Source organism: Stegostoma tigrinum, chromosome 9, assembly GCF_030684315.1.
Source record: "Stegostoma tigrinum isolate sSteTig4 chromosome 9, sSteTig4.hap1, whole genome shotgun sequence".
In the NCBI taxonomy this organism is placed as follows: domain Eukaryota; kingdom Metazoa; phylum Chordata; class Chondrichthyes; order Orectolobiformes; family Stegostomatidae; genus Stegostoma; species Stegostoma tigrinum.
This window is the reverse complement of record NC_081362.1, coordinates 83,793,178-83,810,957: the sequence shown is the minus strand read 5'-3', so window position 1 is coordinate 83,810,957 and position 17,780 is coordinate 83,793,178. Positions and strand designations below refer to the sequence as shown.

At 37.3% G+C, this 17,780-nt stretch overlaps 1 protein-coding gene across 4 annotated transcripts in view; it reads right to left on the bottom strand.

The window, feature by feature from the left end:
- Window positions 1-17,780, bottom strand: part of sdccag8 (SHH signaling and ciliogenesis regulator sdccag8) — a 328,334-nt gene that overhangs the window by 249,706 nt on the left and 60,848 nt on the right. For all 4 annotated transcript variants that reach the window (XR_007248183.2, XR_007248182.2, XM_048536980.2 and 1 more), the window contains exons 9-11: window positions 16,738-16,876; window positions 15,148-15,300; window positions 8,560-8,694 (exon numbers count right to left, since the gene is read on the bottom strand). Coding sequence is in view for 2 of the 4 variants with exons in the window: in XM_048536980.2 (XP_048392937.2) it covers window positions 8,560-8,694; window positions 15,148-15,300; window positions 16,738-16,876 (427 nt within the window). In the remaining 2 variants the exon portion in view is untranslated. The remainder of the gene's footprint in view (window positions 1-8,559; window positions 8,695-15,147; window positions 15,301-16,737; window positions 16,877-17,780) is intronic.

Sequence of the window (17,780 nt, the reverse complement as noted above, 5' to 3'; positions counted from 1 at the left end):
GAGCCACTAATCCTCTATCTCAACACCATCCTCCCACTCTCTTCTCATACACCTTGACATCTTTTGTCTCTGGAAATTTATTTACTTCTTAAATATATTCAGTGACTTTGACACGACAGCCTTTTATGTTAGAGAAATCCACAGATTCACCACCAGCTGAGTTAAGAAATTTCTTTTCATCTTAATTTACAATAGCCTACTATGTATCCTGATGCTGTAAGCACTTGTTCCAGATACCCCTACTCTCTAGTCAGGGTATTTTTTCATCTGGTCTGTTCAGTTCTGTCAGAATTTTATACATATTGGTGAGGTCCCCATTCATTGTTCTAAACTCCAGTGAATGTAGGCCCAGTTAATGCAATCTTTCTTTGTATAATAAAATTGCCATCCCAGAAATCAGTCTCATGAATTTTTGTTGCATTCTGTCAATGGCAAGCACCTCTTTTCTTCCGCAATGAGGCCAAACTGCACACAGTAATCTAGACTTCTGTACTCAAACTCTCTTACAATGAAGGCCAACATACCATTTGCCCTCCTATCTGCTTACTTTCCATGCCTGGCGTGCAATTTATCCAGGTCTCCTTATGAACTTTTCGCAATCTGTCATCATTTAGGTAATACTCTGACATTCTGTTTTTCTGATCAAAGTGGACACATCACATATATCCATGATATACTGCATCTGCCATGCATTTTTGCATTCGCTCAAGTTGTTTAAATTCCTTGGAGTCTTCCTACGTCTTCCTTACTACACTCACTCCCACCTAGTTTTGCGTCATCAACAAACTTGGAAGCACTGCATTCAATTTCATCATCCAAACGGTTGATGGGTTGTAAATTGCTGGGCCCAAACACTCATCCCCAGCAGTACCCAACTTGTCACCACTTTCCACTCTGAAAATAACCTACTTATTCTTGTCTACTATCTAATTCTCAATCCATTCTACTCTAACCTATATGCTTTCCTAATCTGTACCTGCACAACAACGTTCCGTGCTTGATGTACCAGGACACCCATATCCTCTGTATCACTCTGCAATCTCTCTTCACTTGAAAATACACTGCTTTTCTATTCTTCTTGCCAAAATGGCATATTCACATTTATCCACATTGTGTTTCATCAGACAAGTTTTTGCCCACTTAACCTGTTGATGTACCTCTGTAGATTCTCTGCCTCCTCTTAACAACTTATTTTCCTACTGATCTTGGCACTATTGGTAAATTTAGCTACAACATATTTGGTACATTTATTCAAACCTTGATACTGATTGTAAATAGTTGAGGACCCACACTGACCTCCAAAGGCACTCCACTAGTTATAGCTTGATGACCTGAAAATGACCCATTTAACCCCACTCACTGCTTCCAGTTAGCTAAACAATCATTTGTGTACGCTAGTATGTCACTTTCTACACCATGTGCTTTTATCTTGTGTAGCACATTAGCGAATGCCTGCATGTAAACATAAGTTATGCAAATAGAATGTACATCGTTTGCATATCACAACATTAATCATTGGACTTCAGAATATTTACAATAATTGAAACTTAAATTTAATTGTAAAATTTATGGTTTCTCCTATTCCTCTCTACAGTAGTGTGTTGTACAATTGACTTGTTGATGAACTGATAAATTATGACTTTATAGTCTAGTCTTAGGCTTTCCAACCAATCAGTACATGGAAGAGTGCTGCTAATTAAGGTTGACGGGCAGTAGAGAAAGGTTATTATTATTATTATTATTGTTAATAACATCTAAAGTATTGTTGGTGAGGTGGTTTGGAAAATTGTCAGATGGAAAACTGTTTTCACCTCCATGTATCATAAGGAACTTGCAATAGAGGCAGTTCAATTCATGGATCCTTGTAAAATTCCACAGGACCTTAGCATGTGAACCACTGATATATCAAGTTGTTAAACATTAATGCCATTGACAGCTAACTTTATAATGTCATTTCATAATTATTGCTCCTGCCTGCACTACTGTTTTGCTGGCAAATGACGCAGCCAATTTGTGCACCAGAAAATCCTGCAAACAGAAATTAAATAAATAGCCAGTGAATCTGTGACTGGCAGGATTAAGCACTTGGCAGCATGGACCAATATAGGACAAAATTACAGAAGAACTATGTTCTTTAAAGAAATTTTGTGCTTCTTTTACATCCATTTAAATTGACAGACCAGGCCTTATACAATAATGACAACACACTACTTGTAGCAGGTGCAGTCTAAAATAACAGTACAAATGCAGCATATTCTCAGTGCCAGCCTAGATGTTGCACTCAAGTTTTGAAATTTGATTTAAGCTGATGATCCGAGTCAAGAATGTTATCACGCAACAAAAGCCAAGTATATAATTATATGGAGTCAGAAATAATACTGCAGGTCCAAACCAATACAATGGAGAATGAAAGTGTGCACGTTACTCAAGAATGAACAAAAAAGTTTTTATTGACAACGTCTGGCCTTTATTACACATTAAATAAGATGAATTCAGATGCATTATGTATTGTGATCAACAGAAATAATCAACACGGAGTCATGATTACTCTGCCCACTCTCATGGCTATGTGCTGGAGAATGAAGGTTGGTTGCGCTTACAAATAAACACTTATGTGAATTGAAGAAGTGCTACTCATAAGCCTTTAACAGACACATCAGACTTTTCTTCCATCCAAGAAGTGGTGACAAGGCTGTCAATTTCTTTCTATTAATCACTTGAATTTTGAGACACAGCTCAAGTGCCAAGAGGGTTTTAAAAGGGCATGTTGCAACGTGGGCTTTGTACCATTGGCAGAGATAATGGGAACTGCAGATGCTGGAGAATTCCAAGATAATAAAATGTGAGGCTGGATGACCACAGCAGGCCAAGCAGCATCTCAGGAGCACAAAAGCTGACGTTTCGGGCCTAGACCCTAGGGTCTAGGCCCGAATCGTCAGCTTTTGTGCTCCTGAGATGCTGCTTGGCCTGCTGTGTTCATCCAGCCTCACATTTTATTATCTTTGTACCATTGGCAGTTGTGTTATAGCCAATACAAAAAAAAGTTTTGAGGAAGCCACATCTCGGAGATCTGCTTTCTCAATATTATATTCATTGGTAGTTTTATGATTTTATTTTGGCATGAGAGCAAAAATCTTAGAACATCTTCCTGGCAACATAATGCCTATCAGTCATCTTTAACCCTTTCTTGAAAACCATATCCGCTCGCAATAGTCTTGCTCATCCTCACTGGATTAACTACACAAAATGAAATTTCCTTCATTGTTCTGAAGACTAAAGAGCAAAAAGAACTCAAGGAGCTGTAATGTGGGGAGTATATTAGACCACCCATTTGAATCAGTTTCAGCAAGTTCAGTAGTTGAATTGCCAACAGTATTATACATGGTGCTGTCCACAGTTCTGCCCTGTGCGTAAATCTACTCTTTATTCCAGATAGTTACACTCACAGTAAAGAGGTCGCATGATTCATCAATGAAGGAATCTATCAATGAAGCTGATGAACATACATGGAACTAACTATGTCTACAAAAATCAACAGGCTGCACAATAGGCACACAGATATGGACAGTTTCCAAACGTAAAGAGTCCTTAGAAAAAAAACAGAATTCTAAAGACAACTTAGAATTTACAGGGGATGCAATTCAATTTACATTGGAAACGGAGACAAAATAATCTGTGAAATGTGAAGGCATGCTCAAAGACTCCAGGCCAGTTAGAAATGCAAACCTGTGTTCCAGCTGTGCCAAGTAAATTGTGGAGGTAATTCAAACCCTTCTACTCCTTTCTGGATCCAGATTGCCAGATTGTGGGGTCAGCAGTGGCGATGGCACTGACTAATCACCTCAAAGAGAGCTGCCCTTTAAAAACCTAATGATCACCATGGCACAAGTTTCCCATTTCTCAGCATTAATTTGATTTTGGCAGCAAATATAGGTTAAATCTGATGTTCAGCAATGGAAGATTAGTCCTGTTTAATCACAAAACTGAAAATTTATTTTTTTAAGTCCCAGAAAATGGCAAAATGAGAATCAATTTCATTCCTTGCCCTTGTTTTATGTACTCTCATATATGCACTATAGTTGCAGCAGCTTTTACTGTGTTGATTATTTGACCGTAATTTGACAGATTTTTTTTGGTCATCCTATCTATAGATTGAAGTTTATTATTGGGTATTGTCACTAGAAATTTATTTCCATAATTACTACATCATTTGAAACTTTATAGGCTATTTGTATCTCCTTCCAGAAATTACCACAACAATGGTGATCCAAGAATATAATACAATGTATCTAAAGAACATAATTATTTATTTTTCTCTTTTTCAGATTGGATTTGTATTACCCGAAAGAAATGTGCAATGAAATGCAATCCAAAGCAATCTCCAATTTCATCCCTCTGTTAATAAAAGATGAACCATTAACGGCTTTATATGCACATTCTTTGGACAGAAACAAACATCACAAAACACATGTAAAAACGTAAAATAACATGCCTTACCACAGTCAAGATAAAATGTTAAAGGGTAAATCAATAATATCTCCTAAGTTAACATGGACATGGTATTCCACACATGATATTCAAAATCTAAATCAAACTAGATATCTTCTTTTATGTTACCTAATAATCAAGTTTTATTGGGGTGGTTGCTGGTGGCAAACACTGCAGTCTTCAGCACCTCCTTACACCCCAATCCCTTCCCTCAATGTTCCAAGATGTAAGTAAATGGAAACACCCCCACCTAACAGATTGTCCTGGTTTCCCACCAGGAAAACAGTCACTTTACTCACCGAGCTGGAAGGCAGGTAATCAGGCTGGTGGCAACTTGAGATCCTGAAGTGGCTATTTGTAGGCCTGACTTGCTGGCTAGCTGAGATGGTAAACCTTTACATTCTGCACTTAACTATGGAGGTGGTGAGGAGGCAACTACCTCTCCAGGCCTAAGTGCCCAATTATTTGCTCTTCTTGACGTCTTCCACACAAACTCAGGGAGGGAAGAATTGTGCACATTAAGTATATCAAAAATCCACAGCTAAAATACATTACAAAAGGAACCAGTGGCTCATGTGGAACAAATGTGAACAACACAAACAATTACAATAATCCTGTGCATTACCTAGTGGATTCCAGTTGATTATTGTAATTTCATACTTAGATAAGCACTGTTGTATCAGCCCTACATTCTCTCCTGCTGTCACCATCATGAACAACTACAGCTTTGAAAATATTTGCTGAATTTTAATGCCTGAATAAAGGGAATTGTTGGATAAAAAAAAACTGCACTGCAGAATTTCCATCACCATGCCAGAAGATTAAAGTGCCTGTGAATAATTACGGAATATTGGATTTAATCATTAGATAATCGGTCTTTAAAAGTTTAAATAAATACAAATGTATTGGTCAGATTACATTTTTTGGGCCAGGATGCAATATGCAAAAAAGCACAGGTCAAGTATTAGACCTGTGATCTAAAAGCATTTGTTTTCTGAAGTGCTGTAAAGCACCTTAAGCAGCCTCTGTAGTTTGTAATGTATTGCCCTCTAGTGGTTGCTCATACATCAAACACACAAATTGTATTATAAGTTTCAGGGCAAATATTTTTCATAATAAAGTGACTCTCTAATATTTTTGTTGTACATTCCCATTTATTTGTAAGGCAATATAACAAAATTAACAATAAGCATGAAGGCTTTCATTACTACTGAAAAATGTACGTCACAGCAAATGAAGACTCAAGGTCCATCAATCACTGGTGGAAAAACAATATGGTTAGTGTTAACTAAAATATTAGTATCAGTCCATGTAAAGACAGTGGGAGTTGGGAATCCTACACAATCTTAGTACAGAATAATTCCTTATTTCTGGTGCAATATTTCTATCCATCTTGCCATGCAGTTTATTAGAAAAAATTGTAAGAATTATCTAAGATATTTATAATTGCAAAATGTTTGCTGATTTTTGAATTCTTAATCGTAAATAATGTGCATCACATATTTACATTCAATTTCTTGTTTCCATCACAGTTAACTCTAAAAAGTGGTCAAATTGTCAGTGAAAAGAGCTCTAACCAATTCCAACTGTAACCTGGAGATGTCACAACTGTAGGATAAACGATGCATTATTATTCATCCTTCAGGCTTCACAGCATGCTCAGCCACCTCAAGGATGTGGTTACTCAGACAAACAAAGAAGCATCAGTCATGAGTGTGGCCGAGAATACACCAAAGACAAAAGACAAAACATAGATATCATCAGCAAACACAAAAGAAATCATCTTTGCCCATCATTTCTCAAATGGAAATTGTCAGTTCAAGAGATAAAATGTGAAGTGCATAATTATGATGTGCTAACTACAAAGCAGGGACAATGAAAATCAAAGGGAGGAGGGGAAAAGTTGTTTGGAGAAGGAAGATTTCAAAAGTGATGCAGAATATGTAAATCAACACTAATTTATAAAGTTTAGTGACAGTTTTAACACACTAATATGTACTATTGTTTGATGCTTGAAGAAGTGTGGTCAGAAGCAATCCCAAGTGCTTCAGATGGCCAGTTTTATTTCCAGGCATTAAGTGAAAATGGGGCTTCCTGTCTAATTAAAAGCATCAGCTCAGTTTTTCTGTAAACGGGCAGTAAGTTGAAATTGAGGGATAATAAATTGAAGTTGAGCCTTTTGAAAGTCATGAGCTGACATATTAACTTGTTTGTCTTTCTCCATAGATGCTGTCAGACTGAGTGAGCATTTTCTTGATCTATTAATTATGGAGGATCCGGTATCTAAGGTACAACCATTAAAGCTCTGAAGTTTATATGGAGTCATAGTTTACTTGTTTATTTCCAAAGAAACCCGATGTGTTTCTCTTCACTAACAACTCCACCATCATTATTTGTTCTGCCCTTCCAGCCTGTTGCAGCTAACTATGTCCAATAAGAGCCTTTGCTATTTATATCAGTTAAGCTGAAAACGGTGCCACCAGCTTTAGGCCAGCAAACAGACAAAGGTAATAAAAATGCCCTTGTTTCTCCTAGATTTGAGGAAAAAAAGAGACATTTCTGGTTGTTAACCAGCAATTCTGGCTTAGGTGAAGATTGGACTCAGCATGGCTATATATGGTTTAATAAGAAATGTGACAGCATAAGTTAAAATGTTGAATATTTAATTATAACCAATGAGAATTAATCAATTTTGCTTGAATTGGAACAAATGAAGCCCAAAGACTGGTTTAAATTTCACTCTCATCATTTCTCAAATTCTTTATATCAGGAGCACAAAAGGTAGCAAAATGAACAGACAAATGGCAGATGCAATTTAATGAGAAATTAAGTGCAACATAATAAAATTTGGGAGAATAAACTAAAAATAATAGTATTATGAGGGCTCCAGTGGTATAGTGGTAGTGTCCTACCTATGTATCAGAAAAATGGGTTTATGATCCACCTGGAGGTTTGTCTGAACAGGTTGATTGAAAAATATATTTTGTGGTGGAGTGGTAATCTCCATACCTCTAAGCCACGAGGCCTGGGCTCAAGTCCCACCTGCTCTAGAGGTGTGTAATAACATATCTTGGCAGATACCCATACAGACACAGGGATATTATGCAAACTCCACACAGTCACCCAAGACTGGAATCGAACCCGGGTTCCTGACACTGAGGCAGCAGAGCTGACCATTGAGCCACAGTGCTATCCCAGTTCCTTTGTTTTTTTCTTCTTTAATGATTCATTGGATGAGGGCATTGCTGATTGGGCCAGCACTTTATTGCCCATCCCTAATTTCCCATAGGGTAGTTAAGAGTCAACCACATTGCTGTGGATCTGGAGTCACATGTAAGCTAGACCAGGTAAGGATGGCAGTTTCCTTTCCTCTAGGGCATTAGCAAACCAAACGGATTTTTCCAACAACTGACAATGAACAATAGATTCCTGGTCACCATTAGACTCCTAATTCCAGATTTTTAAAATTGATTCAAATTCCACCATCTGCTGTGGTGGATTTCGAACTCCAGTCCTCAGAACATTATCTGGGTCTCTCGATTAACAGTCCAGCGATAATACCAAGCCAGCACCTCCTCATGTACTCTTGTACTCTTAACTTTAGTTTTCTGTAATTAAATCTTTATTTCTACTCACATCATGGCATACATTTCCTTATAACAGATAGATTAAGAAACTCCAATAGTAGCTTGATCCAAAATCCACCATATGACCCTGTGAGATACTATACTGAGGGTCTGCCATCTGATTTCAACAGAAGGGCAAAGGGAAGTATATTAGGCAACATTAACGTAATCCTATACTTGAAAGAGATTATTTGAAATTAGGCTTCTTAATGTGAATGCACAGGAAGTAAAATATTGGATTTGGTACTTTCCTGATGATAAATAGCAGCTAATACAACTTGCTCATTTACATTTTACACGTTTGATGGCCATTTTTCCTTGGGGACTAAAGGAATGACCCCACAATTTCCACACCATCAATTTATGGATGGGACAGGCACATTATTCACAGTCGAACATCACAAGATTATTTTGCACCCAGTTTGGATCATTGTTGATTTCGTACCTTATTGATCTCCATCTCATGATTTATTAGCTTGTTCTGAGCTTCTTCCAATTGATTACACGCTGAATCCCTTTCTCTCACCAACCTCTGTAACTGACCTTCGAGACAAGTAACATTTTCTGACAAACAGGTCACCTGTAAATAAACAGAATATCATGAATTTTAAACAGAAATGGAAATGTTGCAAATACTTGACAGTCTAACAAGAGTTACGCAGAAAGAAAATCCTTTCATCAGATGTCAAAGAACATGAATGCCAGAATTCTAATTAACAACAGGATGCTAATAAATATGAGAAGTAGACAGCAATACAATCCAAGAAGAACTAAAATTCTGTCTTTAGTACCATTAATGTAATAAAACATTCCAAGCTATTTCACTGGAGCTCTAAGGAATAACTTGGGACTGAACCACATGAGTATTGGGTGACAAAAATCTTGAACAAAGACATAGGTTTTAAGGAATATCTTAAGTTAGGAATGAAAATTAGAATGATGAGAGTGATTTACTGTCACATGTACTCGGGCAAATACAGTGAAAAATGTTTTGGCACCACAACCCGGAACCGAGATAACAAAAAGTGTCGAGCTGGATGAACACAGCAGGCCAAGCAACATCTTAGGAGCACAAAAGCTGATATTTCGGGCCTAGAACCCTTCAATCCGCAACCATTTTGGATTACAAAAGGAATGAAAAGAAATTACTTAAATTGAGCTTCATCTTCTGTTCAAACTGTTAGAAAAATGAGCCAAAACATAGAAGGCAAAGGCAGAAAAATAAAGAAATAGCGTCCCACTTTACAATCCTTCTTGTCAAACCTGGCTCTGGGTTTTCTTAAGGTCTCTGGGATCTCTGTAAGGTGTTCTGGTCTCTGGGCCGAAATGAGTCCCCATTCCAGGTCCAGGTAATGCCCCAGAATTAGGAGTTAACAGATTAGGGATTGTGTTGCAGAGCCTAGGCCAGGGGTTCCTGCAATTGAGCCCCTTCTGCAAGACTTTGGGGTTGAGAGTTCCAAAGCAGCAATGGTGGCCATAGAATTCAGATTATGTTTTTGCACCTTCAAAGCAACTTTAAATGTTTGTGTTATTTTTCTGTTGATGGGTCATGATTAATTATCTGTTCTCCAAGGCCCTATTATTGCCTCAAACAATGCCTGTAAAGAAACGTTTCATTGCTTTTTTTCATGACAAATCCAATAGTTTAAATTGCTCCCCCACCAGCATAGTCAGTCACCTTGCTCTAGGCAACAACTGTCTTCCTGCTGCACCACATAACAACTGCCCCCCCTTACAATTTTCACTGAGGTCACAGGAAGTTCAAGGCATTGAAATGCAGTCACACTGGGAAACTGTTCAGGGAGCACTGCCCTAAAGCCTTGGTAGCTGAATGCACAGTCATGGCAATGGTGAAACGATTAAAATGGGGATGCTCAATCAGTGCCTTGAAGAGTTGTAAGACTGATTGGTTTATTTATTGTCATGTGTACCAAAATGCAGTGAAAAGCTTTGTTTATGAGCAGTACAGGCTTATCATAGTAAGCAAAGGATGTATAGATCAAAAAGATTTAGACAGAGGTATACAGGTTGCATCGCACAGTGTGCGCGCTTGGCGAGATCAGCATTCACGCAAGGTCAGCATTATTTGAGGCTAGACAGCCCATTCATCAGTTTGTTAATGACAGGAAAGAGGCTGTTCCTGAACCTGCTGGTTCAGGCTCTTGTATCTTCTGCCTGACAGAAGAGGTTGGAGGTGATCATTACCTTAGCGGGTGGGTCCTTGATGATGTTGGCAGCCTTTCTGCGACAGCGAGCCATGGAAGGTTGGCTTCCGTGATGGTCTGGGCTGTGTACACCACCTTCTGTAGTTACTTAGAGTCCTGGGCAGGACAGTTGTAATACCAGGCCATTATGAACTCAGACAGTATGCTTTCAATGGTGCATCTGTAGAAGTTGGTGAGGACCTACAGAAATGCCAAATTTCCTCAGCTACTTGAGGAAGAAGAGGCATTGTTGTGCCTTGTTGACTTTCTGGGGTTAGAGTTAGGGACAGGTAAGGGCAACATTATTTGGAAACAAAATTAAGAATTTTAAAATCAAGATTGCCAACGTGAGTCAATGAGAATAGGTATGAAGGTGAATGTTTTTCGGTGAGTTATGTTGGAAGGGTCAAGTCTAGATGTAACAAAGGGAAGGATGATAGTTCAGTAGATAAGTTGAGGCACAGGCAGAGTCAGCTTATGTTCAAGTGGCTGAAATATGCCATTTTAGAGATGGAGAATATATTTGCTCACTTCAGGGTCAAATATAACACCAAGGTTGTGAATTATCTGATTTTGCATTAGGTAACTGTCAGAAGAGGCATCGAGTTGATATCAAGGGAATGGAATTTGTAGCTGCAACCATATCAATGATTTTGGTCTTCCCAATATGTTATTGGGGAAATATGGAGGTCTTTCAGGACAAAAACCTTGAACAAGGAATCTTTTTTGAACTCATAATCACATTGCATGCATATTACAATCGTGTTATATATTTGTTGCTACAACAGTAAGATAAGATGCAGTGTTTGTGTTTTTTTTATAAAACTCTCAAATCTTGACTCAGAGTAAATTCACATCAGTTATGATGCATAAGCTGCAGAATGAAGATTAGCATGGTCAATTTTTTTCTGACCTTTGCTTTAGCTATCAAGGATTTTTTAAGAGTTATAATTATTTCACTAAAAACTATTCTCAGTAGCTAGGGGTGGTAATGATTCAAGACTGACGTAGACTAGACTGAAGAACTAAATTACATTAAAATCTATCGAGTCACTCTTCAATGCAAGCTATTTCTGTAACTACATCCTTATAAATGTTTAGAGGGACAATGAATGCCCAAAATGTCAATTTTCTACGGCCCTCAAAATGTTACAAAAATTTCTTCTTGCTTTTCAAGAAGAAATAAGCGTAATTATTTAATACCTGCCTTTAATTTCTTTCTCTTTCAACATTTGTTGGATGCCATCTAAAGGTCAAATAATGTAGTCTGTATAGCTCAAGGATTACTTTATGGGATTATTTGAGAGTACACGTAAATTTTATGAAGCATGATCTCCTACTTCTTAAAAAAAAACTAAGAGGTTGGCAATCTTTTGATGAAAAATTACATTTCTTTCCTTCTTTTAGGGATATTCGCCTCAGCTTCAATTGTAAATATAAATAGAACAATTATAATCCCTTCATGAATATCATTGACTGAAATAAAAATAAACATCCAATCTTCAATTTCATTAGTAGCAATGTCGAGTTTGAAGCACAATCAAATCCATAATATTTCATGTTATAACAGTCAAACAACACTCAGCCTAGAAGTTCTCTACCTGGGGAGCCGTGACTACTTCTCTTCCTCTAGTAAATACTACAGTGACATAATTACTCTATAGACATCATCTACCATTACACATTCCCTGGGTAAAAATGAAGAATCAGACTACGGGGAGATGCCTGCTGTGAAATCTCCAGCAACTTGCTCATACATCAATAGCAATCAGAAGCTGGCAAGCAGCCCTGTAGACAATTAGAACTAGATTTATGGCATTATAAATAGAATAGGGAGAAGGAAAATCAGAACTCTTGATTGAATTGACTAGATTGCACTGTAGAGTTGGCAAACAAGATCTTTTTTAAGTGATTACTTGTGGGATAAGCACAGTAATGATACTCCGAATGATTCAGTGATCACGTTGGATCATCAGTTAAGGTAGGAAGATTTGGCAAAGTGGAATAGGTGCATAGGGACAAAATTTTGAATACCATACATGGTATGAATGGTTCAGAAGTTGGACAATTTGGAATTTATGGAAGGTGGTGATCAGAGAGCCAGCAGGAAGTACAATGGAGCAGTCTATTTTAGAATAACAATGCATAAATTATGCTTTAAATGTTTAATCCAAAGGGTAGATCAAATTGCTTTGGTACTCAAGGATAAAAGCTTGTGAATTACATATGTTGCTGTCTTTGGTGAAACACATTATGAAGAACATTCAAGGAAGAGGACTAAAGGCTTGGTTATTTCGAGTGAGACATTAATGTATTTATTTGGTTATCCACATTTCATCTCAAAGCAATGCAATTGGCATAACAGTCTTCAGAGTAAAAAATTTCAATTGTTGATTCATTTGAGGACCTGTTTAACTTTAACTTTGTCTTGTAACTGATCAATGAAAACTATTAGATTGTCCAGACTGCTAAAATGATGAATGTCTTATTTCTCCAGAAGATAGCTACAAAAAACATTTATAACTTATTTCAAAGGACCAACTGGATATCAACAAAGGCAACATAAAAATTAGAAGTTAGTCAACAAAATGTTTGGAATAAATCTTTGTAAGCTACATAAATAATTTAATATTATATGTGTAACGTGCAAAGTAGATGCACACTTATTTCATGAATCCCTATAACTGTCTTGTATGAAATTATTATTTTGCTTCAGCACTTTTATTAAGTTATTCAGTACACAATAATAGTTACATTAAGGTTTTTTAAACTTGTTTGAGATTTCAATGATTATTAAAACCCACACAAATTTACATTCAGTACATTCAAGCCAACAATACAATTCATTTAGAAGTGAGGGAGGGCAAGTAATATCGTAATACAGCTATGAATTTTCACAGCCCCAAAAGGTAAATTGGTTGGTAAAGGTAAATGTAAATAGCTTGCAATCCTTTGTTAATAATTCCTTTTCAAGAAATTGTCTCAATACAAAATTTACAATCAATCAAAGCATAGACCATGGCCCACAAGCTTTTAAACGCATCAGTTCTCATCGTGCTAATAGTACATGGAGGCAGTCAACCAGGCCAGAGGCTATAAAGTCAGCGCAAGTCCTACACTATCAAATCTGGAAGGCTTTACCATATTTCATTGTTGTCAGCTAGTTTTTGTTTAAGGTCACAGCTTCCATCCGCATGACACATGTCTCCAAGTAGCGACTATGGGGGCTGGAGTCAATCCACCAGCAGGAGCTTTGCTGGTAGGTGGAACTTCAGCTAAGTGGGACAGCCATGCTGGAGTCACACAAGGAGGCCCTAGCCTGGGAGATGGGACAAGTATATCAGCATCTGAGTTGTTTCTCTGCATCTGTCTGTGTCCATGTACTCTTTGCACTTGGAGTGTGGGGTAGGGTGGGAGATAGGGTGCCCAGTAGGGAGCAGTGCACCTATGAACCCAGACAGGTCTCCAGAAGATAAAGGCATCCACTGTCACTCACGAAATACCTGCGTGGTGGGAAGTAGCCTTTAAGTTGTTATTAACTGGAACGCACAGGCATATTTCTTTTTGGTAAATAACCCTGAATTTATTTTGACATGTTGGAATTACTTCACCTCAGGACAAAAATACAGCTAACCCCACTGGTATGCCTAGTGACAGTGACAGCAAGTCTCTCGGTCCACTCAATCTTGAGTGATTATTTTTTCTTCCAGGCCGAGACATTGTGCTATAGTAAGTGATTTTCACTTCATATTTAGCGTCTTCCTTCAGGTTTGTACACGTTTTCATTACCTAAGGAGATAACAAGGTGTAGATCTGGATGCAGGCCAAGCAGCATCAGAGGAACAGGAAAGCTGACATTTCAGGCTTAGACCCTTCTTCATTTTCTGAAGGAGGGTCTAGGCCCAAAACGTCAGCTTTCCTGCTTGGCCTGCTGTGTTCATCCAGCTCTATAACTTGGTATCTCAGATTCTCCAGATCTGCAGTTCCTACTATCTCTCAAACCTAAGGAGGTTTGTTTTAGGATTATTTGAAATTCCTAATGGAGGCAGCCAGTATAAAGTTAGATAGGAATCTAAGGGAAGAAAGAAGCATTTTTGCTTTCTCTTCCTTCCGTCAGAACATCACAATATGAAAGTGGTACACAAGGGCATAAAAATACAACTTTTACTTCAAGGAATAACAGATTTATAGTTCAGAACATTAAATTGTGAATCGGAAAATATTACAGAATTAAATATTTCTGAAGTAGAGAGAGATAGTACAGAATCCATTCTATTAATTCAAAATATATCTGAAATAGTCAACACCAGCTTGAGAACAAGCTTAAAGTTCTCAAGCCTTACCAAAATCAACAGGGAGCCTGAGTAAGAAAAAAATTCCTCTTTTTTAAAAAAATGAGTTAAATCTGTAATTTGGTTAGGAAACATAATGTATGTACCAATATCAGTCTTATAACAATGGATAATGTTGTTTCAAAGCTGCAGGAGTTTGTTGCAATAAAATTAGTTATGTGCACTGTTCAACAGTTTTTCTGACAAATGTACTATCAAAATTGCTCCACAGAACCGAGTACCATTTTACCATCCACCATCCCCACCTACTGGCCATGACAGAAACAACATCAGTAATATTTCAAATGATAACTGACATACAGAATTTTCTATCATCTCATAGCGTCAACTTTTAATGTCAGATGTTTGAATGATGATCCAGTTTTTACAAAAAGTGGTCAAAAAGACTAATTCCATTTTTCTGGAAGGACTATCATTGTGTGTTGAGCAATCAGTAATTTTTTTAAACAGTAAAACAGCAACATTCTCCTTTTGTACCTTTGATGCCAATGCTTCTCTTTCCTTCCTCATTTCTTCATGCACAGCCTTCTTCGCAATTGCGATCTTTTCTTGCTGAGAAGCTAACTCCCTTTCTAGCCGTTCTTTCTGACGCAACATCTCATTCTTCAGCTGCTCACAACGGACCAGAGCCTAGAGAAAAGGAAAATCAAACTGTCCTTTGAAACTAAACAGAACAAGACAAGCTGTTTCATTGTACATAAGTTTGGGAATAGAGCCAGATCATAGTTTCATGTGAGGTCCATTTGAAAAACTGGGTTAAAGTTCCCAAATGCTATACAGAAATGTTTATAGTTAAATTACAGTAATATTGTAATATGAAATGGGTACAGTAATGTAATCCAAAGGAAAAAAGTACCATGTTTTGTAGTGTGAAATAATAGTGGTTTAGCTCAAAATGATATTGCTGTTCATAACAACAGTTTCCTGAGCATTATAAGATGACCCAAAGACACTTGGTTAAAGGGGTAGATCTGACAAGTGTCTTACCGGAGGAAAATGAGGTAGAGACGTCAAGACTATGCCTTTTTTACTCCATTCAAGTCTCCTGGCCTACAGAAAACACTTCTCTCTTGCACCTTTCAGTATTCCTGCTTTTTGAATAATTGAATTTATGGACACTGCTTTAGCAATGAATTGTGCCAGACAAAAAACTCAATGTTCCTACCAACACCTTCGAAAAGAAGCTTTTTAAGTGTCTACTTGAATTGTGAGATCCCTTTGAATGGTGTTTTTTTTCTTGCTAGCTCATGAAACAATGAAATAACATGTATCACCCTTTACTTATGTTGTGATCACAGCTAATGAAAATACTCCACAAGTTAGACTCAAAAGTGAAATAAAATAAAGACCTACGGACGCTGGAAATCAGAAATGAAAACAATAATTGCTGGAGAAACACAGCAGGTCTGACACCATTTGTGATGAGAAAACACAGTTAACACTACAAGTCCAATGGCCCTCCTTCAGAACACAAAGTGGACTCAAAACATCAGTGTTATATTCACTTTTGAGATGTTGCCGGACCTGCTGAGTTTTTCCAGCAATTTCTGTTTTTATTTGTTACAGGAGAACAGTGTTGACAAGTTAATCAGTTCTTTTTTAAAAATACTTATAGCATGGGGACTCTTGTTCCCAATTACATTTTCCTCAGAAGAAAATTAATGCCCTTGAGCTTTTACAAAAGGAAGAAATTAAAGTAACAGTTTTAAAAGGTTTTATTTTCTATTTAATTAGAAATAACTATATCATTTAACTAATGTGAAATGTAATAATATTGTATATGCAGATATATTTGCTCTCAATTTTCAGATCATATTGTTTAATATTTTGTGGAGTCAGACATTGTGAAAGGCACTATAAAGTACAAGTCTTTCTTTATTTCTTTGCACTTCCCATGACACACTCAAGTTAGGCACAACAATTCTGATTAAAGGTCAATTAGCTGAAATGGTTGCTCTGTTTCTCATTTCAGACGCTGCAAGACCTGGTAAATATTTCCAGCCTTTTCAATTTTAGAACAATTGAGTTTTTATCTATTGAATTATGCCTACTTTATCTTCTTAATACCTGTATTTTCTCCAAATTAGCTTCTTCTACTACTTCCGTAGCTTGTTTCACTTGCCGACATGCAGAGTCTTCCCTGGCCTGCATTTCACTCATATTGCTTCGCAAAGTCGCCAGCATATTCATCAAGTCATCTCGTTCTCTACAAGAAGCAAACAAATGACATGCTTATGACGGAGTCATTTTAACTCATGATAGGTCTGTTAAAAATGAAGAAAACACTTCTAACAGCATGCTCAGACAAATTTTCACAATTCAGAGTCAAATTAATTTTCAAAAAATGAAAAGCAGTACTAAGTGCTTCTCCTTGAAGCAAGCTAGAGTTCTCTCTCTCCTTTTGAAAATAAGTCAGTGAAGAGTAATGATGGTTCCATGCTCATGAATAATAATTTTTAAAGCCCTACCAGAAAGGTTTGCCATCTTGTAACATCCTTTGTTTCAATGTATTTTGTTCTCTTTTAAAAACAACTTTTCAGACATTAGTTTATCTCAGTACTAAAATACAATCATTGAGATATTAATATCAATTGCACCAAACAGCAATCACATAGCTATAAAATGCATCCCAAGTGATTATCACCTGACATACTTGTATCAAATGTAGTATCACAACGATCAAACAGCTGCAGGTTACCATCATTTGATTTCCTTCAGTGCATTTAACCAACAAAAACGGATAAGTAAGGGTTAGATCTAATTTTTTTTGGCTAAGTAATCAAGTTTTTGCGAGTGATACTTGTATATGGTTCAGCGAGATTCCTCATTGTACCTTACCAAATCTGTCTCATTAACTATCTACTCTGTCCCCTGGCATCCCTCATGTCTGATCCTATTTCCATTGTACCATACACTGTTCCCAGAACAACTTGCCACTCACTGGATATCTGCCAAAAAAATCAGCATCTTTTGCACCGATGCCATTTCTAAAAGGATGCTCTGCACCCAGAAAAAACATTGGCAATCTGACGTTGTCCCTTACTGGTAACATAATGGCACAGTAGCCACAAAGCCATGCTGCCCATGGCATATTGTTGATATAGCTGACA